At 42.9% G+C, this 26740-nt stretch overlaps 1 protein-coding gene across 1 annotated transcript in view; it reads right to left on the bottom strand.

Annotated features, from left to right (window-relative positions):
* The window catches only part of LOC112121265 (neurobeachin), a 959539-nt gene that overhangs the window by 326430 nt on the left and 606369 nt on the right, over window positions 1-26740 (bottom strand). Inside the window, exons 38-39 of the mRNA XM_029911962.1 lie at window positions 10763-10868; window positions 2511-2523 (exon numbers count right to left, since the gene is read on the bottom strand). Coding sequence (XP_029767822.1) covers window positions 2511-2523; window positions 10763-10868 — 119 coding nt within the window. The remainder of the gene's footprint in view (window positions 1-2510; window positions 2524-10762; window positions 10869-26740) is intronic.

The raw sequence follows: 26740 nt of genomic DNA, 5'->3' as shown, positions 1-26740 counted from the left end.
AGGTTGGGGTGCCACAGAAAGGGCAACTTGACCCCGCATCCTTCCTGTTAAGAATTGTGTTGAAGTTGCTGATACATGCATTTTAAAAGAGCAGGATGTACCACAGGAATTGTCTATTGGGGTCTCAAGGGTGAAAACTCTGGAAAAACCCACCCCTGGTTAATCAATAATCAGAAGGAGCCTCTTGCTTGCCCATTGGAACTGCTTGCTTAACAAGTTTTCTTTAAGGGACATGTCATTCTATTACTAATGTATAAATAAGGGGAAAAAGCTTGAGATAGTTGGACTCGTTTGGGGACTCTTTTTGGACTCTCCCTCTGGATACATCTTGCGGTCCCCACCGGCAGACGGAAGATTTGGCCACCGGAAGCCTGCCGCTGTTTCACTCGAGAGCCACATGCAGCTTTGGTAATTATCAAGGGTTGGGGGTGTTTTACTAATCTGTTGTGGACGAGTGTAAGTGCTTGAGACTAAGTAAAGTGTAGCTTTAAGTGAAAGCACTCTTGTGTTGTCCTGTTTGTGCCAGCCATCTATCCGTCAGACAGCCGTGTCTCCCCTGATTTATTTCCTGACACCACCTTGCACAGAGTAAAAGTTACCAAGAGCTTTGGGTTGAAAGAACCCCGGGTAACACCACTACAACAGGTAAGATTACTTGTAGATGACTTCCTCATTTGTATGTCCACAGAACACCCCACCTCTTGAGGCATTAACATTGGAGCATCCATGCCCTGCGATGGAGAGTGGATGGGTTGGGATGTAGCATTTGACCTTGGTCCTAGAAAATTATGTTGGGATCCCAAAGAACAGCCAATGGAGTCCTGACTGATAGTTTCAGAAAAGTGGAAAACCAATGCTGGCAAGGCCAAGCTGGTGCTACTTGTAAGATCAGTTCTTTAATATGAGGGAGAAAAACAACATACAAGATGAATTGAATGCAATACGTGGAGAACTAGATCTTGATGCAACCCGTAGTTCTTGATTCCAAGTTGATAGGACTATAGTCCTCCATTCATAGTTCTTACTTAGGTGAGCTCCCAACATAAAGAAGTGTCAATAATGACAGTCTTTGTGGGCACAAGCAGGGTAAAGAGAACTCCCATGTCCACATTGTCTAAGGAGGCTAGGACTCCTGCAAGCACATGAACCGGCATGTCTAGTGGATGATGAGACAGGGAATTAGCCAACTTTAACCAGCCCTGCAAATTCCTGAGATGAAGCCTGCTGTGCCAAATCACGTACATGTAGGTCATGTGCACAAGGAGTGAAAGATGGTTTCTTACTGTTGTGAGCAGATGGGCTTTGAGAGCTGCACAAATATTTAGCATTGTGTGGTACCTGGCTTATGACAGGAACACCCTGGCCACTGTACTAGAGAGCAGACCGACTTGTCCTTGTTGATTAACAAGCCCAAATATTTGAAAAGGAACTGGCTCCCGGCCACACGGATACCTACTTGGAGTTTGGACTGAACTCATGCCAGCCAGTTAGATGGCAAGTGAGGGAGCAGTGAACAACTATAGATGAGTTGTTGGGACATGTTAATATGTATATCGACTGATACGAATCCCAGTTTTTGGTCTCATAGTTTATATAGTCCTGGAGATGGGTTACTATAATGCAAAGGGAAGCACCCATAAAATGCAATTCTACCCATTAAAGTGACAGGGTATGTTCTGGCTTGTCAAATCTTTACTAATGGTGATGATGACAGATAGAAAGAACTCCTACTTGACTATTATGGTGAACTTAAAAAGCTAGTAGTTAGTAAACCAATCAATCATTAAAAGGACCTCAGCCCAGCCTTTAGGAGAAGTAGTTTGATTAACTGACAGAGTTTAAAAAGTTTAAAATTTATTTAATTATTGTTTGTATGTGAGTGTGTGCATGCATGAGTGGAGCCTAAAAGCGTGCAGACCTCCTTATTAAGCCTAAATTAGGTTCTCATTTAAACCCACACAATCCTATTAGCCGTTTTTTATTTGTAAACAGAGCAAATGTGACACAGAATCAGTTAAACACCTTTCAGAGAAGAACCACATTTTAAAAATGTGGTAAAAGTGCCCTTTAATTGCATTATCTCCTGTGATTAAACATCTTGTAAGTGTTGCTGGGAGCCACAAGTTACAGAATTAGACATTCTTTTGGAAGGTACTGTCCACTGTGACCCTTTTCATTTCAACATTACCATTGTTTCTAGAGAGTGGAGTTTGTCTGTATTCCCAAAAGGTAGTGTTACAAATTAGCTGTATATATTGTGAGGAATTAAAGATAAGAGAATGTAAAAGATTTCAGAAATAATTTTCTGAGATTAGTACACACAGAAAATCCATTGATTAGTTTTAAGTAACTGGAGTTCTCTCAATATATAATACACTGAAAGAGCCACACTTTTCTTGATGTGCGAACCATTTAAAAAAGTGGATTTAGAACCATCCAGATTGGTTAAAATTTTGATTTAGGGTGGTCAATGATACCAAGACTGCATCTATAAAAGGAAGTATACATACCTACACCACCTATCTGGAATCAGAAAAAGTCCAAAAAAAAAAAAAAGCAGGATAGAGAGAAACTGAGTACGGATATTTGGAGACAAATATTCTACATTCAGATATTCCAGTTTTCAGTAATTAATCTATTTTTCTCCTTTATTAAATGTGTCTCTCCAGATGCACAGTATTGGAGATCAGTCAGCATTAAATTCCCCTAAGAGGTTTGAGGAGTATCAACTAAACATGGACAGCAAAATTGCTTTGCCAAAGCAGACATATAAGCAAACTTGTGCCTCTAGACAATAAGTATGTAAAAAAAAAAAAAGCTTTGCATTAGTGCCGTGTATATTTGGGATATGGAAACTTTGAAATGCATTCAGCTATCTGTTTAGACAAATGCTGACATGATATTATTTTCCCTTTGGACTGTCCTCATATACCAAAAAATGATGAGACTTTGGAAAAATAGAAAAACAAAGTGTGCTCTGTACATAATTAGAGGAGAATGACCTCTCCTTAAGAAATATGAAGGAGGAGGAAAAATGGAACTCCACAACCACTGAGGGCAAAAAGCTGTTACCTACCTTTCTTTTCTACTGGAGGTGTGTGCATACCGTGTGCACAGTTGTCAGAGATTTTTCCCTAAGCAGTTCTTGTCGAGGCTGCGTGAACACCTTCTGGAGCCCTTGTATTACTGTATGCAGGTATAGAGGGCTGCGCTATTCCTACACCCATCAGTTCCTTCCTAACAGAAAGACTCCAATTGAGAGGGGAAGGAAGGCAGGTCATGGACTGGACATCTCGAAGAACAGTAGTTATAGAAAGGTAGGTGACCATTTTTCTTCTTCGAGTGGTGGCACATGTCTATTGTAGATGACTCACAAGAAGTTCAAACTGGAGGTGGGCTCAGAGTCTACTTGAACAGGGACTGTAGGACCACACATCCAAATCTGGCATTGTCTCTAGATTGATGAGAGATGGCATAATGAGAGAGAAGTGTATGGACTGACACAGAGGTTACCACTCTACAAATGTCCAGTATAGATACATGAGCCAGAAAAGCTGCAGAAGTTGCCTGCGACCTGGGTGAGTGAGCCACCATTTTATTTGGAGGTGCAATATCAGCCAATCAGCATTATAAACAAATACAGCTGGAAACTCAGCTGGGTGGCCCTTTACTTTGTCTGAAACTGCAGTGAAGAGCTGAGATAGACTTGAAAGGCTGAGTCCAATCCAGATAAAAAGTCCAAGCTCTTCTAACATCTAGACTATGGAGCTTTTCTTCCCTTTTACTTGAATGAGGCTTTGGAAAGAAAGTGGGTAAATACATTGCTTGATTATTGTGTAAACTGGAAACCAATTTAGACAGGAATTTTGGATGAGGTTGAAATAAAATCTTGTTCCTAAAGAAAATTGAATAGGGAAGCTCTGATTTGTAAAGTTTGCAGGTCTCCAACTCTCCTAGCTGAGGTTATAGCAACCAAGAAAGCCACCTTCATAGACAGGTGTAGCAGAGAACAAATTGCTAGCAGCTCAAAGAAGGGACCCATCAATTTTGCTAGAACTAAATTTAAACTCCACTGTGGAACCAGGCTGTGAACCTGTGGGTATAATCTGAGCAAACACTTTAGAAATCTGATGGTCATAGGATTTGAAAAAACTGATTGGTTATCCAAAGGAGGGTGGAAAGCTGAGATAGTTGTCTAATGCAGTGCTTCTCAAAGCCGGTCTGCCGCTTGTTCAGGGAAAGCCCCTGGCACGCCGGGCTGGTTTGTTTACCTGCTGCGTCCACAGGTTCAGCCGATTGCCAGCCCAGGCCAATGGGGGCTGTGGGAAGCAGCGCGGACCGAGGGATGCGCTGGCCACCCTTCCCGCAGCCCCCATTGGCCCGGAGTGGTGAACCGCGGCCAGTGGGAGCCGCGATCAGCCGAACCTGCGGACTCGGCAGGTAAACAAACCGACCCGGACCGCCAGGGGCTTTCCCTGAACAAGCGGCGGCCCGACTTTGAGAAGCACTGATGGATCTAAGAGCTAATCCTTCTTGTTTCAGAAACAAAAGTAGTCCAAATTATGGCAAATTGGATCTTGAGCTGGGGGAATGCCTCTTTGTATGGACCAAACAGAAAATCTCTTCCATTTAGCAATAAAAATACCTAGTTAAAGGCTTCCTACTATTTAGAAGAATTTCCTGCACCTCCTTAGAGCAAACTCGTTTTGATTTTGTCAGCCATGAAGAATCCATGCTATCAGGTCTGAAGGCTGGAATGAAGGAGAAAGCTGTGGTCCTGGGAGATCACATCCACATTTCTCAGGAGTGGCAGTAGAAGTCTGACCAATAGGGCTAGTAGTTGAAAACCACTGTTGCCAGGGCCATGTTGGGGCTATTAGAATATGGTGAGCTTGACACTGGACAAGACTTTGGGCAGGAGCGGAACTGGAGGAAAGGCATACAGCAGACTTTTTGACCAGGGTAGGAGGAAAGCATCTATCAGTGAACCCGGGTTGTGATCCACTCAGGAACAAAAAAAAAAAAAAAAGACATTTTTGTTTGTTCTTGTTGCAAACAGGCTACTTGGGGAGTTCTCCATTGCTGGAAAATGGACTTGGACACATCTGGGTGAAGAGACCACTTGTCACCAGCGAATGACCTGTTCAGGCAATCTGCCAGCATGTTTTGAACTCTTGGAGGGTAAGCAGCTCTCAAGCTGATGGAACTGGCAATGCACAAATTCCAAGGAGGATTGCCTGTTTGTACACCTCTGATGAATGCCCCCTGCCCCATTTGTTTACATAGAACATGGCTGCTGTGTCGTTTGTGAGTACCAGACAAGTTCCGCCCCTTGATATTTGGAAGGAATGCCATGCAAGCGAAATGGATGGTCCAAAACTCCCTGATAATTTATATGAAAACTTAGAACCTGAGTCTGAAGGGGACCTAAGTGACCTCCCCAGCCTAGACCCAATGCATCTGTGACTAGAGTGACTGACTATTGTGGAGGGGCAAAGGAAACTCCCTCACAAACATCTGCAGCTTCTACCCATCAGTCCATGGAAGAATGCACTAATAAAGTTTGCAGATGACACGAAGCTGGGAGGTATTGCCAATACAGAGAGGGACTGGGATATCTTACAGGAAGATCTGGATGACCTTGTAAACTGGAGTAATAGTAATAGGATGAAATTTAATAGTGAAAGTGCAAGGTCATGCATTTAGGGATTAACAACAAGAATTAGTTATAAACTGGGGATGCATTACTTGGAAGTAACAGAGGAGGAGAAGGACCTCGGAGTATTGGTTGATCACGGGTGAGTTTCTTGACCAGCAAGGAAAGTCAGCACCGATAGGTTCAACCAACTGACTGCTTTGAAAGCTTCGGGTGTAGATGGCACTGGAAAGGACTACCAAGTCTGCAGTACTGAAAGGTCCACTGATCCTTCAGGGATTTGTTTTAATGGACCCTTCCTGGGCTCCAGAGTCAGCAATCCCTCCTGGCTTATGGACTGGCCCTGGGAGTCCCTCTTCTTGGAGCACACCTCTGAGTCCTTGCCTCCACTCGCTGTCTTCATTGTAGACTTTAAAGTCCTTGGTGCTGACTCTTGGGAGACTTAAGTTGTGTTTCCTTAGGTGCCAGCAATGAGGATCTGCCTCTGGACTCAGAACAGGGGGAGCCTTCCTAATCAGCACCGACACACTTGGTACTCATTCTGAGCAGGAAGGTTTTGATAGCTGGTGAAGCACAGGTTTCAGAGTAGCAGCCGTGTTAGTCTGTATCCGCAAAAAGAACAGGAGTACTTGTGGCACCTTAGAGACTAACAAATTTATTTGAGCATAAGCTTTCATGGGCTACAGCCCACTTCATCAGATGCAGATGTAAGCAGAGTCAGGATGAGCTCTACCCTGACATCTGGTGGTGAATTATGGCGAGTGCGGAAAAGAACTCCAGGGGCTGATCTTGTTTGCATAGGCACACCCACTCGCCTGGCATGAAACACAACAACTGAAAATGGTTACTTTGGCTGGTGTGGGATCCCCAGTTTCTCTATTATTGGGGAGGGAAGAATAAAGTTTTGTTACCCTGATTCTGTGAATCAAGGCCAGTGGAACTGTTGTATGACAGAACGACTGAGTGAGTCCCTCACCATTACCTAAGTAGCACTTGCTTGACAAGGGGCATGGGTTACAAAACCCAGTGAATTGAGAGAGGATGGCGACAGGTATTTGTACCTGATGGTATGGGCCCCCTCTGAGGGTTTGAAACACCAATTGCACCGCCTCCTCTCTCCACTGTTGAATGTCAGAGCTAACTTTGATTCCCTTAGGAGTCTAGTTACAGGCTGCGGAGCTGAATTCACTTTGGGCCAATGGTGCACCAGCACTGGGGCTCCCCTACTATACTATGAGCTGAAATCACAAAAGAGCTGATGTTATTAAGAGCTGAAATCACAAGAGAGCTGACGTTATTAAGAGCTGAAATCACTGAGTGCTGTGTTAACTAGTGGGGGAGCCTGAAGCTATATTGCTCAGCAGCTGGCGGAGCAATTTGTGGGGACGACTGGAGGAGCAGCGAACGGCGTGGAGCCTTGCGGGGCCGGTTGGAACGGCTCACAGGTCGGTGAGCGGAGCGGAGCAGCTTGTACAGCGGAGCAGTTTGTGGGATGGCAGGAAAGTGGACTGGCTCGTGGTAAAGGCTGTGGCGGAACCCCCACGGAGAAACAGACGGCTGGCCAGCCTCGGATCACGTAAGGTGCCCCTTAACACCCTGCGTGCCCCCCCCCTTTTACTCTGGGACTGCACTGACCAGGGACAGAGACTTTGGGGGTTGTTGGACTTTTGGGACTTTGGGTGGTTGCTGGACCCAAGAGACTTTGGGGGTGTCGGACTTTGGGGACTCTGGGTGATTTTTGGTTTGCTGGATTCAAGAACCAAAGGGAAAGGACACAGCCCAATTTGCTGGGGTGGGTTTTGCTCATGGTTTGTGTTGTGAATCCTGTTTGTGGTGTTTTTTCCAATTTTATGCTGATGTCGTTTACCTCATGTTATTAAACATTTTCTGCTACACTCAGACTCCGTGCTTGCGAGAGGGGAAGTATTGCCTCTTAGAGGGACCCAGGGGGGGTGGTATGTAATTGTCCCAGGTCACTGGGTGGGGGCTCGAGCCGGTTTTGCATTGTGTTATTGAAACGGAACCCCTAGATACAGAACCCGGCCCTTGTTGCTGCCAACTAGATGGGCAGAAGGGTTACACATAGAATGGAACATATAGTGAGGAGATATATATACATACAGAGAACATGAAAAGGTGGGAGTTGCCCAACCAACTCTAAGAGGCTAATTAATTAACATGAACTGTTGTCAGCAGGAGAAAAAGAACTTTTGTAGTGATAATCAAGACAGCCCATTTAAGACAGTTTGACAAGAAGCTGTGAGGATACTTAACATGGGGAAATAGATTCAATGTGTGTAATGGCTCAGCCATTCCCAGTCTCTATTTAAGCCTAAATTGATTGTATCTAGTTTGCATATCAATTCTAGTTCAGCAGTTTCTCATTGGAGTCTGTTTTTGAAGCTTTTCTGTTACAAAATTGCCACCTTTAAATCTGTTACTGAATGGCCAGAGATGTTGAAGTGTTCTACTACTGGTTTTTGAATGTTATGATTCCTGATGTCAGATTTGTGTCCATTTATTCTTTGCGTAGCGACTGTCCTGTTTGGCCAATGTACATGGCAGAGGGGCATTGCTGGCACATGATGGCATATATCACACTGGTAGATGTGCAGGTGAATGAGCCCCGATGGTGTGGCTGATGTGATTAGGTCCTATGATGGTGTCACTTGAATAGATATGTGGACAGAGTTGGCATTGGGCTTTGTTGCAAGGATAGGTTCCTGGGTTAGTGTTTTTGTTCTGTGGTGTGTGGTTGCTGGTGAGTATTTGCTTCAGGTTGGGAGGCTGTCTGTAAGCGAGGACAGGTCTGTCTCCCAAGATCTGTGAGAGTGAGGGATCATCTTTCAGGATAGGTTGTAGATCTTTGATGATGCGCTGGAGGGGTTTTAGTTGGGGGCTGAAGGTAACGGCTAGTGGCGTTCTATTATTTTCTTTGTTGGGCCTGTAGTAGGTGTCTTCTGGCTCTGTCAATCTGTTTTTTCACTTCAGCAGGTGGGTATTGTAGTTTTAAGCATGCTTGATAGAGATCTTGTAGATGTTTGTCTCTGTCTGAGGGATTGGAGCAAATGTGGTTGTATCTTAGAGCTTGGCTGTAGACAATGGATCGTGTGGTGTGTCCTGGATGGAAGCTGGAGGCATGGAGGTAAGTATAGCGGTCAGTAGGTTTCCGGTATAGGGTGCTGTTTATGTGACCATTGCTTATTAGCACAGTAGTGTCAAGGAAATGGACCGCTTGTGTGGATTGGTCTAGGCTGAGGTTGATGGTGGGATGGAAATTGTTGAAATCATGGTGGAATTCCTCAAGGGCTTCTTTTCCATGGGTCCAGATGATGAAGATGTCATCAATGTAGTGCAAGTAGAGTAGGGGCATTAGGGGACGAGAGCCAAGGAAGCGTTGTTCTAGCACAGGCTCCATAAGCAGGTACTTGAGTCTGGCAGCCCTGTCCTTTTTTGATCGGGGTTTGAACCCTTTACAAATGTGAAATTTGTCACTCACATGCCTCTCCAAGTATCAGAGGGGTAGCTGTGTTGAATACCCACTTCGTCGGATGTACCCACGAAAGCTCATGCTCCAATACGTCTGTTAGTCTATAAGGTGCCACAGGACTCTTTGATGCCTCTCCAAGACACTTAAGGCAGCTGAGGTGAGGGTTACTCATTGGCACAGACTTGTTGCATGAGTAAAAGGCCATGAAGCCAGGAGAACGAGGCATTAGTTCAGTACCGAGCCCAGTATCCAGCTGGGAACTGGGAATCCTGCTCTAGAAAATTACAAATACAAAGATCAGAGCTCCAACAACCATCACTGGCAGTAGGAAAGAACTGTCGGGGGTTGGGGTTGGGGTTTATACCTGCATGCAGAGGTGCAAGGCATCAGAGGGCACTCACACTCCCCTGATGGGTACTGCTGAGGGAAAAATCTCTGACAACTGTGTACGAGGGACACACATACCTACAGTGGAATGGACATGTGCATTAACCCGAAGCAGAACAAACTCTTGAAAGAACTTGGAACTTACTATCTGCCTGGCTAAGGATGATAACCACTAGAAAGACCATTTTAGTGAAACAAAATGCAATGGGCAGCAGGCATTAGTTAACGGATTAGAACAGAGGCCCCACCAGTATACTCAACACTCGTGGACAAATTCTGGTCCTACTGAAATAATGGGCAAGACACCTATTGAATGGCCCTCTGATTTAGGTTTAACTTCAGATCCCATGATTGTACCTGGCATTTAACTGGAGTATGTATATAAAGGAGTCCTGGAGGAACTGATTAGAGGGAAGCAAAGAAAGATCTTACATACTTCTTCCTGGAAAACAGTAATGGTTGTCAAAATATCTTTTGAAAAGCCAGTCATAACATTTTTAGATAATGAAAGAAACTATTCCAATACTACTGGAACATGATATGCATGAGGAAGAAGGCCTTTGTTTTGTATGAAAATAGAAATTTGAAAGAGTCCAGCAGAACCTTCTGCACTTTGAGAAAAGCTACTTTTTGACAAAGCAGGCTGTAATACCCTTTCATGATTCAGGTATTATATACAATCACAGCTGAGCTGCCTGTAGAATCTACATTTGACTTTAAAATACTGAGAATATTGCAGCCAGAACCAAGCATACAGCCTGTAGCTCTACCTACCCATAAAGGAAACTGAGTTTCTTAAGCCTAGACACATGGGGGATGTATTTCCCTCAAACAGACCTCCAGCCGAGTTTAGGCATCTATGTCTTTCTATGGAAGATGATGTTTACTCAAACAGGCATAAGGAATAAAATATATGCAAGGTGTCACTAATCCAAAAGTTGAGGTGCAAAGCCAAACCATATCATCCATCTGATGAAGCAAGAGACCAGTATAAAAACAATGGGACTACAATAATTTCTATGTAAAAATTATTTCCCTGTTCATAATGCCCCTCTATCTGCATTGAAGTGAACATAGTGCTCCATTCTCGTACAGCTCGAAGCAATACCTTTTAAACTAAGCCTAGTACTCTTTTCTTCATTTTACCAGACTAGCTGCTTTTGTTAGCAGAGTTACTATATAGCAGAGGTTCTCACTGAGGCCATAGGCAGAGAATTTGATTATCATACTGTAACAACATCTAACTTGTGATTTTTCTGCATTTCTTTCATTCCTAGAATATTCAACTGCAATTCTATGTCTTTGATACACTGAATATCAACACCAAGGAAAGACCTTTAAAGATAAAAAACAATGTTCACCTGGAAAGAAACAGTTCATGTTTCATCTAGGCCCACAAGGAGACAACATAATTTGAAGCTTTCTGATGAATCAGATAAGCTACCTTTTTACTATCCATCTCAACTTGAAAGGCTATTATGGAAGAAATTATTTTTCCTCAGTGTACAGTCTTCCACAGCTACAGCAGTTAGCTATGTAGTAGTGCAGAATAGCCATTGCTTCATGGAAGGTTTTTTCTCCATCCATCTCAATGGTAGTCATCTGAGGTTAAATCGGTATAGTTAGCCAATTCAATGTTGTTCCTGGTGGACTCACTTCACCTCACTGCTAGCTGCTTTTCTTTTCTGACAGGTTTCAGTCAATTCTGCGGGGTGGCGGGAGCGGCAAAGCAAAAAAAAAAAAAAAAAAAAAGGATTCCAGGGAATGCTGCCGCCCCTTATAATCTGCCACCCCAGGCACGAGCTTGCTCAGCTGGTGCCTGGAGCCGGCCCTGCATGGAGAGAAAAGGCCCAAAGTGATTTGGGTGGGAATAAAGTTATTTTATGTCTATGATGTGAAACTATTCTGACAAAAGACACTGTATATACAGGTATTGTGTTTTCCTATTTTAGGCCTCATTGGGATGATGAGCAAAGCTAGGTTGGGGTGTGTGTGTTGTTATGAGCTGGGTGATACCTCATTATGGGCTGAGTTAAAACATCATTCAAACTGATTTGAACTGAACATGCCCTTCATTTAAGACAGCTAAGGGGCCACACCTAAAACAAAGCCTAAGAGAATCTGCCCAGAAACTAGCACCATGTAGGCAGGGGTTTCCACTGGATATTGTGACCAGGGATTTATGAGGGTGTGTGAGAGAACGCACAGAAACTGAGAACAGGCAGAGGGAGAGGTAAAAAGCAACGAAGCCAAGCAGAAGCTGGTGAGTACAGTGTGACCCTGGAAAAAGCTAGAGAGAGAACTTTTGGGTCTATCAGCTAAAGAGCCTTGGTGTTGCAAGCTAAGAAACTGCTCCTCTTGTTTTTGGTTCCTCCTTAGTTGAGAGAAGCAGGATTTTGTACATACCTTGTAAATAAACAAGATTGCATCAAAGAAATACCTGTCCACCAATTTCTCCTCCTAACTGTAACATCCCCAGAGCCCTGAACTTTGACTAGCTGCTCAGGTCGAAAAGGGGCAACACTATAATATACGAGTCACTCCGGGTACAAATTACATCCCTAATATAGCAAAGGGATTCACCTACACAGAGTCCCTATGGCCTGGTCTATACTAGGGGGAGAGGATTGATCTAAGTTACGCAACTTCAGCTACATGAATAACGTAGCTGAAGTTGACGTACTTAGATCTACTTACTGTGGTGTCTTCACTGCGATAAGTCGATGGTTGACACTCTCCAGTCGACTCCGCCTGCACCTCTCGCCCTGGTGGAGTACCGGAGTCGACGGGAGAGTGCTCGGTGGTCAATTTATTGCGTCTAGACTAGACGCGATAAATCGACCCTTGCTGGATCGATCGCTGCCAGTAGACAAGGCCTTAGTCTACAAGTGAGAGCTTACAGCTATGCAAATGTACTGATGCAGCTGCACCAAGTAATTAATTTGTACCAGGGCTTGCCAAGGCTGAGCCCCGGCACCTGTATGCTTGGCAGTTGATAGCCCCCGGCACCTTTGGGTTTGCCACGTCAGTTATGAAAGTAAAAAAATAGCTTGAGTCCCGGCACCTGTTTAATTACAAATTAAGCACTGGTTGCGCTACTGTAAGATCTTTCGTGTAGCTGATGGGAAAGAGCTCCCCTGTCAACATAATTAATCCGCCCCAAATGAGCAGCGGTAGCTCTCCCACCAACATAACCCTGTGCATACTAGCGCTTATGCCGGTGTAATTTATATGGCTCATGGGGGTGGAATATTCATCTCCCTGTGCAACATAAGTAGTAGTGTAGACATTGCCTCAAATACTTCAATAAATTCTTCTCAGCAGATTTCTGTAGATTGGGCCTAAGAAAATTCACTTCTGATTATTTTGCTTCCTCCATATATATATTTTTGCTGTTACCCACCGGCGGTTTCTACTCATCTTAAAATTAATCTTTGCTAGACATCAGGGTAATAGATTTAGAAAAAGCCCTACAACAACAAACAAGCAAGCAAGCAAGCAAACAAACAGAAAACACCGAAACCCTTTCTCCTCCCAAATTTGAGAGGAGCTAAATGGGGAAAAATTAACTGCTAGACTCTTAAAATTAATAAATATGCATGTGTTATATAATGAAAGAAAAAATGAAATAGTTTACTATTGGAAATTATCACTAAATTTTTTTTTACATCAGTCTATTGGTATAGTATACACAAAGCACGTTTAAAAACTGATTGTTTATAGTCGCAAATTCACCAATAATGTGCATATTCCTTTGTGTCTTTTTCTGGTTTTCCTAATAATCCAACAAATTAGATAATTTGTTACATAGCAATGTTTTAGAATATTGAATGTATAAGCCATATTTATGGCATAAGGCAGTTTATTCCTGAAGCTGCAACAATCATTAGATTCTGATGTTCATCTATTTTATTGAACTACCCGCAGGGAGCTTTATGGGAATACTATCATGTCAAGGTCACAGGATTAAGTGAGCAGTGATGACAGTAAACAAACCTTTTCTGTATATTCTAAAAGGTTTTACTGAGTTACTTAAAATGCCATAAACATAAATAGTCTTCTATCTCTACAATGCATCCATGACAGATGACTTCAAAATACAGCACTCTTGGGCAATGGAGCTTTACAACCTAACCAATAGCCTTTATTATTGACAAAAGATATCAATATACTCAAGATCACAAATATCAAGAGATGGCTGCAGTCTAAGTTATCCTTAAACATTTTGTGTGCAAACAACATTTGTTTATATTATAAGCCACTTTGTGAACAGATAATAGTACAACAGACAAGACGAGAGCTTGTATAGTTTACACTAAATTCACATAGAAAAATAACTGCTCTAATTAAATCTGTACCTGGACACAAATGTATACATACCAATTAAAATAAATAATAATACTTTGCATACGTCAGCATCTTCCAACGAAATATCTTTAAGTGTTATTATATTGCTTGGAAGAATTTAATCTCAATACCTCTCAGAAGTAAAACAGACAGTAGTATACCTGTTTTATCAAAGAGGAAATTGGCACAAACAAGTAAAATGACCTGCTTAAAGTCATATGAAATCTGAGGCAGAGATGGGAATCTTCTGAATCTTAGTCCTAGGTTTAACCTCTGGACCATTCTACCATCCTACCTAAAAATAATTTAAATGAACCTGGCTAAGCTTACCCTTTTCACTCTATTCCCATTTATAAACATGAAAATCATAACAAGTGACCTCAAATTATTTTGGGAGAACACAATTAGACAAATAATAAATTATAAAAATGTTTCAAATGAAAAAAGTACAAGAGTAAGAAAAAAATGCCTCTAAGCAGCCCAGAAAGATTTCCTCATCAGTCTAATAATGTGGTATTTCCAATGATTCCAACACAAATGCCTGAGAAGTCTGCCAAAGAGCCAGATGTTACTGTTTGAAAAATATTTTCTATAGCTTGGTATTTGGATACTGTAATCAGCATCTAAATAAAGAAAGAATGATAGAATGTGACAGTGCTACTACAATCCTAGGCACCTCTTACAAATGTGAAATTTCTTAAGCTTTATATATTTTCATGTGCTAAATAACAATGAGGACAATGCAGTGTTCAAATAAATCCATTTAAAATCACAGAATAAATTAAAACATTTGCATTTCTGCATAAGTTGCCGCCTTAGAATTTTAAGACCTTCTTTTTGAGATTTCCCACAATTTATGCGTCTTGTTTTTCACATTCCTTCCCTCAGCTACTGAACAAGATTTGGAGAATATGGGAGACTTGTCTGTATCATACAAAATGCTTACCAGGGTGGCAACTGAAAAGGCAAGAGAGACCATGAAGAAATAGAGAAATGTTCTGGTATCACCTAGATATGTGAAGTTAATTCTTTAAATCCTGTCAGACAGACATCTTACCTTTCTCAATACCTTGGTCTGTTAAACAATCCTACCCTGGGTTAAAGCCTTAAATTGCCCAAAAGGGATGCACTAGGTATCTTGCTTGCGTACCTAAGGAAAAATGCATTATTTTCCAGGCCTCCTGATTGGTTTCCACCAAGTTCTGTTATAGGGGGAAGGGAGAAAGAAGAGGGCACCTGTGAGAAAAATGGTTGCACGATACTTAACTCCTGGGGTGAATGCCAGCAAATCACACCAAGTCCCAGAGTGGAGAGGAATTAGGAGGCAGTAATGGAAAGGGGCAGGTAGCTTTGATAAGTCCTAGTAATAACAGAAGAGATTCGTTGATATGACGGAAGCTGGACTGCTGCACATGCTTCTCCCTGTTGCTGGACTGAAGGAGGAGCAGAGTTCTTGCGTAACTTGCTAAGCATGAACTTTGGCCTTTCTGTTGACAGAGAGTTGTTTGTCACTCTGAAATACTGTATGAGGATTTAAGTTTTTCCTTATGTCAGAAGCTTTTCCTGACTCTGAGTTGTCAAGGGCTAATATTTCTTTTCTTTATCTGCCACCTTCCACATGTTCAGATGGGAAAAGAACTGCCTTGTAGCTGGCTCTCTTACCCCAGAGTAAAACTTGAGATTCCCAAATTAGTGCTACCATGAAAAATATTGGTAGTTAGTTGTATAAAGTCAATGATAGAAAGATTTAGATTTTTGTTGTTGTTGTAGGTAAAGGCAGAGATCTGTAGGTCTACTGTTTTCACAGCTTGGAAGGAGAGAATATTGGTAAGGCTTATCTCTTTGTGCCAGTCTTGAAATAAAAAGGACTAATCTGCTTCCAAATACTAGGCAGTGAGAGGAAATGCATTAAAGATTGTGTGGTGTGCAGAAGATACTGTAAAGGAATAAACAGAAATGAAAGAAAATAACCTGAGTGGAAGAATGGAGCAGCTGTAAGCTCCATCAAAACAAACTCTGGAAATGGGGAAGAGAATGAAGAGATTTAAACAGCACTTCACTCTATCTGCAAGCAATGGCTGCCAGTGGAAAGGAAGACAATCAGAAGGTAACCTTATTTCGGCCAAGCCCTTGGTCTCATCAAGAGTGTACAGCCTTTGGAGAGGCAGGAGACCAAAACAATTGAAGAGTTTGAGGACATCTTTCAGGGAACAGGGAAGCTCTCAAGAGAGTACAGAATGTAGCTCAAAGAGCCCAACTGTTCCACAGCACGTGCCCATAGGAAAGGCAGAGGCTAAAACAGGAGCTGGATAGGCGCATTGCTCTGGGAATCATACAGCAAGCTGAAGAAGCAACAGAGTGGGCACACTCATAGGTCACTGTATAAAAAGAGACTAAAATGTTCACATATGTATAGACCCCAAAGAAATAAATGTGTAAAAAGGGAATATTTTCCACTAGCTACAAGGGGAGAAATTTGAATCGAAATGGCTGATGCCAAATAACCTTCTACACTGAATACATCAGCAGGTGCTCTTAGAAAAACAGTGCACACATGTGTGCACATTCAACACCCCCTTTGGGAGACACTGTTTTTGCGGGCTTGTATTTGGCACCCAAAGGGTTTCACTGGCAAATAGAACAGATTTTTGATGATATATGGGTTTATATAGATGATGTTTTGATCTGGGAAAAAGCATAGAAGAGCATAACCAAAGATTCTGGGTAGCTTTGGAAAGAGCCAGAACTCTCAGACTAAAGTGAAACAAACAAAAATATGAATTATGTGTAATGGAAACAACATACCTGGGAGAGAAGTTAATACAGCAAGGTATACAGGTAGTTCACAGTAAGGCTGAGGCTATCATCAACATGCCTGCCCCAACAGACAAGGAAGGGATACAAAGATGGTATGGAAAACTATGTATGGAAATTTATGCCTAATCTAGCTGCTTAAACCAGCAACCTAATGGATTTGGGATGCTAAACTTAATAAAGATTTTGAGAAATTGAAGGAGTTAAACAGGCCACCGTCCTGAGGCACTATGGTGGAAAATGCAAAACTAAGTTGTTCACAGTTGCCTCCAAGGAGGGTACTGGCACAGTCCTCTTACAGCTTTATGGTTAAAACTGCAGAACAGAGGCTTATGAGTCATGGGTACTAACCAAAAAAAAAACCCGAAGTCTCAGATGAAGAGGCAGCTTTGGCCTTACTCCATGAGCGTAAAAGGTTTCATGTCTTTGTTTATGGAAGACTGGTGTTAGCTGAAATTGCCCATAAACCACTTATTGCCATTGCCAAAAAGGACTGGCAACCATCCCCCTGAGAATATAGAGATTATTTTTTCAATTACAAATATATGATTTGCCAATCTAATACAAACCTGAGAGATATTTGGTGGCTGCAGATACCCTCTAGAGCATTTGACAAAAGTAGAGTGGAGCAAAGTCCAGTGCTAGTCACTGTATATGCCAATTTGATTTAAAAAGACCTATCCAGTCTCAGATGAAATGTGAACTGTGATTGCCAGAGCAACAGCTCAGGATGAAAATCTGCAGAAAATGATTAAGGATATTAGCACAGAGTGGCCAGCACAGCATGTTCCCAGCCCCTATCACCAATTCAAGGGACTATTTTCAATACTAGATGCGATTTTGTTTAAAAGCACCAGGATTGCAATCCCTAAGGCTTTACAGAAAAAATATGTTGAAAAGGATTGAGAAATGTCTTACCTGATAATTTCCTCTCTGTTAGCAGCTTCTCTCAGAATTAATTACTCATGGAGTAATGCCCCCCACCTGTATTTGGAGACTGTCTAATGTTGTATCTGGAGGCTCCAAGACTTAAGTTCCAGCCACCAGAAGAGTTCTAACACAGCTGTAGAAACACTCCAGCAACAAATTATCAGCATTAAGACACCTTGATATGATGTATTAAATTAACCTTTTATATATATATATATGTCTTCATCTTCCTTTATAGACAATTTTTAATTTGTATTTTTGTTATTTGCTAAACTACAAAGGTGGGTTTAAATCAGAGAGAAGCTGCTAACAGAAAGAAAATGATCAGGTAAGAAATTTCTCTTTTTATTGCACAGCTTCTCTCCTCATTTGTTACTCATGGGAAGTAGCCAGAAGTGAATCCCAGAAGTAGGGAGGGAAAGAATAAACAGAGTTTAATTATTATAGTGGAATAATTGACAGGTATGACAGTTCCCCCATATAAAGAAAGAGCTAAAACTAAGGAGTGTGGGCACCAACCCAGAGCATCTCCCTCCCAAAGGATGTCCTTGCAGAGGGATGGTAACTTCACAAATCTTTCTCAGATGAGGCTCATACACTTTTCCCCTCAGTGCCTCTAGGCACTTCTGTGAATAGTTTCCAAGATGCCTTGCATGCCAGCTGATGCAGAATTTTAATATCTTTCTTGCAGCAACTCTGAAGCCCTAAGGCCTTGGCATTTTGGATATGAGATGAACAGAGTACTATTGGCATATGTATTCCGCATGCTTGAGATATATCTTTAGAACTGTAGGAATGCCCTTTTATGCCACAACTTTCCAAGGGTTAGAACAAAATGATGGGAGAACTATCTCCCTGCCATGGTAGAAAAGAAAACCTACCTTGAAAAGAAAGGTTTCTGGAGTTAGAAGAATAACCTTTTTCTCATGACAAAAGCAGTGCGATTCTTGTAAGGATATGGTAACTAATTCCAAAACTTGTCCTTAGGAGGTGATTAGAAAGGCCTGGCTTGTCTAAGTTGTCAATGTGATTAAACTTAGCCCCGGATACTCAAATTGGAGGTGTAGCGGGGCAGTAACCCCGCTCCTGCCCTGAAGGGCTTAAAACAGCCTGTAAGAGGGTTGTGGCAGGGAACCAGTAAGCCTGGGCTGATTGGGGAAGCAGCCGCAGCTGGGTCACGCCCCAATCAGGCCGCAGCTGGCCCTATAAAAGGGCTGCTAGCCAGAGCTCAACAATCTCTCTCTAACTGTGGAGGGAGACGGGCCTGGCTGCTGGGGAGTTTAGAATAGGGTATCTATAGTGGAGCAGGGCTGGGGGAAAGCCAAAGGAGCTGGGGAGCTCCAGCCTGGAAACCCCCCAGGCTGCAGGCCTTGTTAAAGGCTGAGAAGGGTACTGGGGTTGCAGAGGCACAGCCCAGGGTAGGCAGAGGCAGCAGGTCCAACCAACCCTTGGCGATGATGAATGGTATACAGACTGCAGTCTACCCCAGTGAGCGGGGGCTAGATGGAGACTGGCAGTAGCCACTGAGGCAAGGTGGGGATAGGGGGTTTGGGGGTTCCCTGGGGAGGGGAGACCTAGAGAGAGGGGGTACTGCAGTGGTCAGAACCCCTGAGCAGAGGGGCACGGGGTCTGGGAGGGACACGGGGGCCTGCGGCGGGCGAGACATCAGCCGGCAGAGGCGATCTGGAGGTGGAAAAGAGCTAATTCCCTGGACAACCAGCAGGAGGCGCCGCGCCAGTGAGTCGTCGCTCCACCACAGAGGATCCAATGTGCTGGGCTAGAAAATGCTGCCTTGGCTGGTATCCACATTTCTATGGTGCTGGGCTGTAGGACATCAACCAATCCTCCTGGAGAAACTCTAGTGTAGCTAAGATCACCAGAACTTTGGGATTATTATATTTGTATTACAACAGCATCTAGAAGTCAGGACCCCATTGAGCTGAACACTGCACAAACAAAGAGGCAGTCCCTGCCTCATACAGATTTCTATTTCTCCTCGCACCAGAACTGTAAATGTGACCAAACCAATGAATGAAATATCCTGGTTCAATGGAGGTTAATGAAGAATCCATGCTGAACTATACTTCCTCTTCCGATACCCCGGCTGTTAACTGTAGATGTTCCCAGTCTGAATGAAGGAGTCCCTGATTCAAGAGGTCTGGTGTTTTCTGCAGGTACAGTGTTGGCTAACAAGTCTAATGTGCCTTCTGGACCAGTGGAGGACTACAAGAGAACTTCAGCTATCCCTCTTCCTCTTTTCTGTATCCTTTATGTGAACTGTCTTGAAAGGCAGCAGATCGTTCTCTACCCAGGATTTTATTTCCATTGCCATGGAGAAGCTTTGACCTCTGATTACTCCCTGGTTTCAGAAAGGATATAAGCAGTCATGCCTCAATCATATGTAACCCCTTTGGGGTTTAGAAAGCATGGCCCCTTTAAATCTTTTTCCTAGGGGGAAGAGGGAGTGTAAGAAAAAAAGGAGGGAAACTCCAGGGGGTGGCGCTGGAGCTCCAAGGAGGGGGAGAGGCAGCCTGCAGGCCCTGGAAAAGTGAAGCAGTAGAGAACCTGCCTGAAGCCTGAGAAGGACAGGGCCGATTGGGGACACTCCAGGACAGGAGCCAGGAGGAGCACAGTGTCGGGGAGCAATTGCCCGAGAAGGACAGGCCGGAGCTGGACCCAATATCACTGCTGCCCAGACCTGCATGGGGCTGTGAGTACTGGAGCTTGGGACTCTGCATTGGGAACAAGGAGGGAGGTTGCTAGATAGTTAAGTGGGGAGGTGGTCGCTCTGTGTGGCTTTGCAGAGAGCGGCAGAAGAGGGCACCGGAGGGGTTTGTTGGGGAAAGTTCACTGGCGCCGAAGATGACCAGGAGCACCCAAAACTCACCACTTTTTGGAATTTTGCTCAGGACTCCTGAAAACTGTGTGCAGACACACTGCTCAGTGTCTGCCCTTCCAGACTGTGCTACCACTGGGCCTGTGGGGCCTTGGTTTGGATGCAACCCTGTTTTACCCTCCCTTATATTTCCCCTTGTTGTTTTTCTCCTCTCATCCCTCTGTAAATAAATATTTCCCTTGTTATATCCATTGTACTTTTCCTGTGGGTGTGGGTGTTCACTCTGGGGGGTTGGAACAAGTGCCCCTGGGGTGGAAGGGATTTCTCCTGCTGCATTCCTGTGCGCGCCTTCTCTTGGCCAGACCAACTGACATCCTGGAAAAGACTTGTAGGTGGTGGTGGACTTTTGTCTGTGCATGTGCAATTCCTGGCTGTTTACAGGGGGGGAAGTAGTCCACTATTCATCCTGGCACAGGGACCACACAACAGAGGAGAGGTACTGCTACACATACCTTGACCGGGGAAGTAGCTCGTTAGATGTCCCCAGGAGCCTGACAGGCTGCCTACCTGCTCTCTCAAGCGGTCTAGGACTCAACTAAGTACTGTAGGAGCAACCTGGCTTTACTCAGGAAGATTTTGAACATGGAAATTGATTTTTCACTTTCTGCCCTGTAATCCCATGAAGGTGCAGCTTCATGGGGAGTGAAATCCTCATGTGCCTCTCTCCTGATCACAGACAGCCTAAAGTGCTCCTAGGGCTTTAATGTGGAGCCACCCTGTGGAGTGGGGGATGGGTGGAGAGAGAGACTCAATCCCGCCTTTCAGAGTCTGAGCCTCTTTCCCTGGCAGAGCAAGATTTTATGGCTGATGATCAGAAGACACAATTCCCATTCAGCTGCTGTCTGAAATCTGAGCCCCTTTCCCTGGCAGAGAGGGGGTCCTTGGGCTGAAAGCCAGACAGACAATTTTGAGTAGCCGGAGGTGAGGTTGTGGAGGAGGAACAGGCTTCTCTGCATGCCCAGACACACTGCAGAGTTGGGGGAAACGTGGTAAGCATGATACTGACCTCTGCAAGAGAAACTATGTAGGAGAAAAGCCCCAGCAAACACTCCCTTGGGGGGAGCGGACAAAGGAGAAGAGGTTTTACCCCTGATTTTCACCCTGCTTGTTCATTAACAATTATCTGATGTTCCAGAGAGATGTGTTACATGTCCTACAGCACCAAATGAAGCAGGCATATCAAAAGGAGACAAGGAAAAGTATGATACTAGTAGATCAAATGTCCTGAGGCACAATCTGGTGACAACTAAAGTATTTAGCTGAAGCAGGGAGATGCATTACAATGTCCCTGCAATTAGAGAAAGAAAACCCTAAAAAAATTAGAGATTCTCTTTAGGTAAGCACCAAAAATTCAGAAGGTGTTCAGAATGAAGGAATTAGCATTCTGAAAGGAAGCTAGAAATAAACTAAGAAATACTGGAACTGCCAGGACTGACGCCCACGTGATATATGCTGATCTCATATTTTTATGATGAGAATGATCCAATCCCATTATGTTAGATGAAAGGTGAAAAGGAGAAAAAGTGTGTCTTTATCTTTTTGCTATGATAGAATCAGTTCTAGAACTAAAAATTTGGATCTTTCCTCCAAAAGACCTCAAGTTCTTGGCTTGAATCTCTAGGGTTAGGTCCAAGTTATGCAATCCAAAATAGTATGTTCCTGTCACTGGAGTAGTTGCTGAATTATCTGCAAAATCTGCAGCATCATATGTTCCATAAAAGCCAAGAGATTCATGAGGGCTGGATCTGGCTCCAGAACCGTTTCTTCTAGTCTGCAGCTCCCTCTGCAATTAACAAATGGATCAGGATCACATCTGGCTCCCTGCTCAAGTTAGAAGGGCTGGGAAGGAGCTGCCGCTGAAGTGGGTGAAGTTTAGGAGAGAGCTTGAGCAGGGTTAGGCACAGGCACTTCGGTGTTCCTGTCTTTCCCCTTGGTAACAGCCACACAGGTGGTGACAGTGCCGGAATGCCTCAGAGCCTGAGGGCTGGTCTATACTTACCCGTTAGTTCGACGGCTGGAAATCGAACTTCCGGGTTCGATTTATCGCGTCTGGTCTGGACGCGATAAATCGATCCCGGAAGTGCTCGCCGTCAACTGCGGTACTCCAGCTCGGCGAGAGGAGTACCGCGGAGTCGACGGGGAGCCTGCCTGCCGCGTGTGGACTGCGTCTGAACCGCAGTAAGTTCGAACTAAGGTATGTCGACTTCAGCTACGTTATTCACGTAGCTGAAGTTGCGTACCTTAGATCGAATTGGGGTGTTAGTGTAGACCAGGCCTGAGTTTACGGAAGGTTCCTTCCCCGACCATCCCCTGCCTTTTCTCTGCGTTCCAGTCCCTCTTGCTGTGAGCCATCAATATCTGGCTCAGAGGAGGAATCTTTAAATCATCTTCCTCCTGCTTCTGTAATTGCCAAGTCCCACAGGTTCAGAGAAGAGCTTCCCTCCCTCAGCCCTTCCCCTTCCAATGAACAAGCACTCAGAGGGGAATGCCCCAGGGGAAGAGGGAGGAAGAGAGAAAAGGGAGGAACAGGGAGGTTGAGAAAGTGGGAGAGGATGCCAATGAGCAGAGAAAAGAAGGTGAGTGTGTGGGTGCGAGAGAGAGAGAAAGAGAGTAGACTTGGGAGGATGAACAGCCCTAGTGCTGCATTAATGGACTGAAGAAGAGAGGTTCCACAAAATGTAGTAATTGTCTTTATTTGCTTTATTTAACTCTGATCTCTAGGGAGGCACATTCTGCGGCCAGAGAGGACTAAAATTAGCCTCTTGTCAGGGAATACTTTTCTCCTGTAGCTCCTAAGTGAAAAGGTAATGTGGTCCTCACTACAGAACAAGTCTGACAATCCTGCCTTACAGCATTAATGATTAATATGTGTCTGGTATCCAAGATTACCAAAGGTGGTTGTAAATAGAAAAAAGCCTAAATCCAGTTTGTGTATGTATTACCTAGTAAAGTCTGTTAAATCTAGGTAGAGGTCAGCTTCAAACAAATTGATTTTCTGAACTCTTTTTTTAAATGACTACTTTCTCATTACTGCAATCCCCATGAGAACATCAAACAGCTACTTTCAAAACACCTCTGATGGATATTTAACGTCAACATTTAGACCATAACTTGAACCTAGAGTTCTTCATATGCTCTGGATCCGCCATGATGAACATACCTGAAAGTAAACTCACCACACCTGAGGAAAAGCAGTAACCTTTTTTTTTTAAAGCTACAAATAGAAGGTATAATAAAACACTGAATAGATTCTTATTAAAAAAAATCTACTATTTTGTGGCAGGGAAATGTAAAGAAAAAAACCAAACAAATGCTATTTATTCATGATCCTACAATACTTTCCTTTTGATGCAATGGAGTTTGTCAATATACCAGTACGGAAGGAAACAAAATAATTTTGCCTATACTAAAACTGGAGTTAAAAACATCTATTTGTGAAGTGGAAAAAGATAAAATTGATACTTAAATATTACTTACAGCCTTGAAGAGGCGTTAAACAATATAATATAAATGATTTCCAAAAAACATATTATTTCTCTCATATAGGTAAAGCAGAAAGGTATTGTTGAGTAAATTAGTTTTCAGACCAGCAGTGCTAGGTTACATAATCCTTATCCATGCTTGTGGGAACTTATTCTCTCTAGTGGAGTAGTCAAGTAAATGCTTACTAATGTAAGTTGCCTACAGTAAGAAGCTATGCAAAAGGTAATCTGAACTGCAACTCACTTCTGATTTTATGGCTACTTTTAATGCTAATCATGGTCTACTCTTTGTAGAGTGCAATTAGCATAACTGAAATGTTTTATGTGGCATATTATTGAGTTTATCCATACTTATTCTTGTTTTTCAGACCTTTCAAAGACAGATTATGTTAATATATTCAAAATTCAGACTTTGTAAATACTACAAAAGTTCACTCAATCTTGAAGCATCAAACTTCAAAAGCAATTTGTCTAGTCTTTTCTTATCCTATTCTTTGGAAATCTTGTCTGCCCTTTCTGAATCCTAAGACAATAGTCATTCATTGTTCACATTTTTCCTCATGGTGCTTCCAGTATTCAACCTCATTCTGTGTTCTATTATCAAAAAAACAGACCGCTAACACTCTGGCAACCCAAGAGTAAGCATATCAACGATTGGTGGTTGCTTTCTCCAAAGGCAGCATATGCAGGGGTACAAAAACTGAGAAGATGTAAGGTAAGAAGAATTTATTATATTGGATTCCAAACACAATAAAACTTGTATCTATTCTACATCTGTGACACACACCATGAAACCAGATCTTACTTTCATACCAAAAACATTTGTGCTAAAGACCTTTAAAATAGTCTTTGGACATGTATTATACATACTAAACATGAGGCTAGCTTGGTTCTAGAGAATCCAAGCTTCCAGGAATCATACCCACTCCTTAAAAGTACTTCCTTACGCATCTAGATGCCAAACCTCTTGGATCTTCCATAAGTTTTATTGTGTGGAACCAGTGGACAGGTTTCTTTCACATGTTCCTTCTTGGGCCAATTGCCTACTCCCTATGTGTAGTGTCAGGGCCTCTTTCAAATACAAAAGATCTTCAGGAAATAAGTTTTTCATTCTGCATTGGGAACTGAGGAAAAACTTTTGCCATTTGAAATGCTACACTGACAACACAGGTCTAGACATCCTATAAACCATATTATGGTAGCTAAGGAACCCCTAAGTATTCCCTAGCAACTTTCTATTAGGAATTACCTGGCATGCCAGTTAGCCCGTGGCAGCTACAGAGTATATTTGTGGAGTCCCTTGCTACCATGTAAAGTCTTATGGAGATTTCTATGCCCCTGCAGTCACTATACAGGCACTGGCAGTGGAACATTTTCCCGTACCTGCTGCCAGACTGGGAGGTGTCAAGCCCCTCCTGGTTCCCCAGTGACTATTACGGCTTTGAGGGAGGGGCAGTGACCCTTACCTGGTAAACCTAAAACTGTAGATTAGGGGAGCAACCACGTCTCCACGCCAAAACCCAGGAGAGAGGCTATTTGGCCCCAGGAGGAAATGGTAGATCACCCATCACTTCCAAGAAGACAACTGTCTCATGGCTTGTGGAGATGGTGGCCTACAGCTGTGCAAACAGCATCAGCTCAGATTTGTAACATCATCAACTTGAGTTGCTTTTCACAGAACTCAACAGAATTGAAACCCACCTCATTTTGAGCAGGGAACTTAAAGGAAAACGTAAGGTCAATAAGCCCAAAATTACACCTTACTTTTTAAAAAATATAAACTGCTGTATATTGTTCTCACTAAAGTCGGCATTTTTAGTTAAATAGGAAGCACCTTCCCATTCACAGAAATATTAAGTCTAAATAGAAATGCAACATCTGTTTTTTTATTTCTTACTTGCACTGGTTGTGTTGATTCCTCCATTATGTACTTGAAAATAAATGATACACATGCAAACATAGTGACAATAGGGTGAGAATAATATACACAGTATTTATTAGATACCTTAATATTTATGGTTATATAATATTCTAATGAGGCTTAACTCTAAGTCCCTAGAACATATATTAGAATCTCATTTACTGTATTGTCAATTAAAGAACAGATAATTTAGTACTATTATATTTTGAACCAAATTTTCAAAATATGTCTGCAGAAGTGAGCATGCACTTTTCTCACACCCAACTTGGGCATGAGATACGCTTGGATACACATGTGCATATGTGTGACTTGTGCCTGCAGAGTTTGGTTGCACACACTAGGTATTGACCTTTATGTTTGAATGTGAGGATAAAGATTTACCAATGTATTGTATCAAAGTATATATTGATTATTTATACAGAAATAGTTTAATAGATAGGGCACTAGACAGGTGAGCTGGGTTCTATTCCTTGTTCTACCACTGACCTTCCATGCAAGCTTAAACAAGTCATTTTTCCTCTCTGTGCCTCCTCCCACCGTTCATCTCTCTTTTCTATTTACATTGTAATGTCTTTGGGACTGGGACTCTCTCTCACTACCTGTTCATACAGCAGCTAGCCCTATCCTGGTTGGGGCCTCTAGACCCTACTGGAATACAAATAATAGTGCTACATGATGAACAAGCATAAGTATCTACAAATTATCTAAAACAAATTTTAATAAAATACTGTGTTGATGGGCTATGGAGAGCATTGCATCTGCACATCATGTACTAGAAGAGGAATCGCCCCACAGGAAGACTTTTGAGGGGGGGAAA

Source organism: Terrapene carolina, unplaced genomic scaffold, assembly GCF_002925995.2.
Source record: "Terrapene carolina triunguis isolate 2854851 unplaced genomic scaffold, T_m_triunguis-2.0 Scaffold139, whole genome shotgun sequence".
Lineage (NCBI taxonomy): Eukaryota > Metazoa > Chordata > Testudines > Emydidae > Terrapene > Terrapene triunguis.
This window is presented reverse-complemented; position numbering and strand designations above follow the sequence as displayed.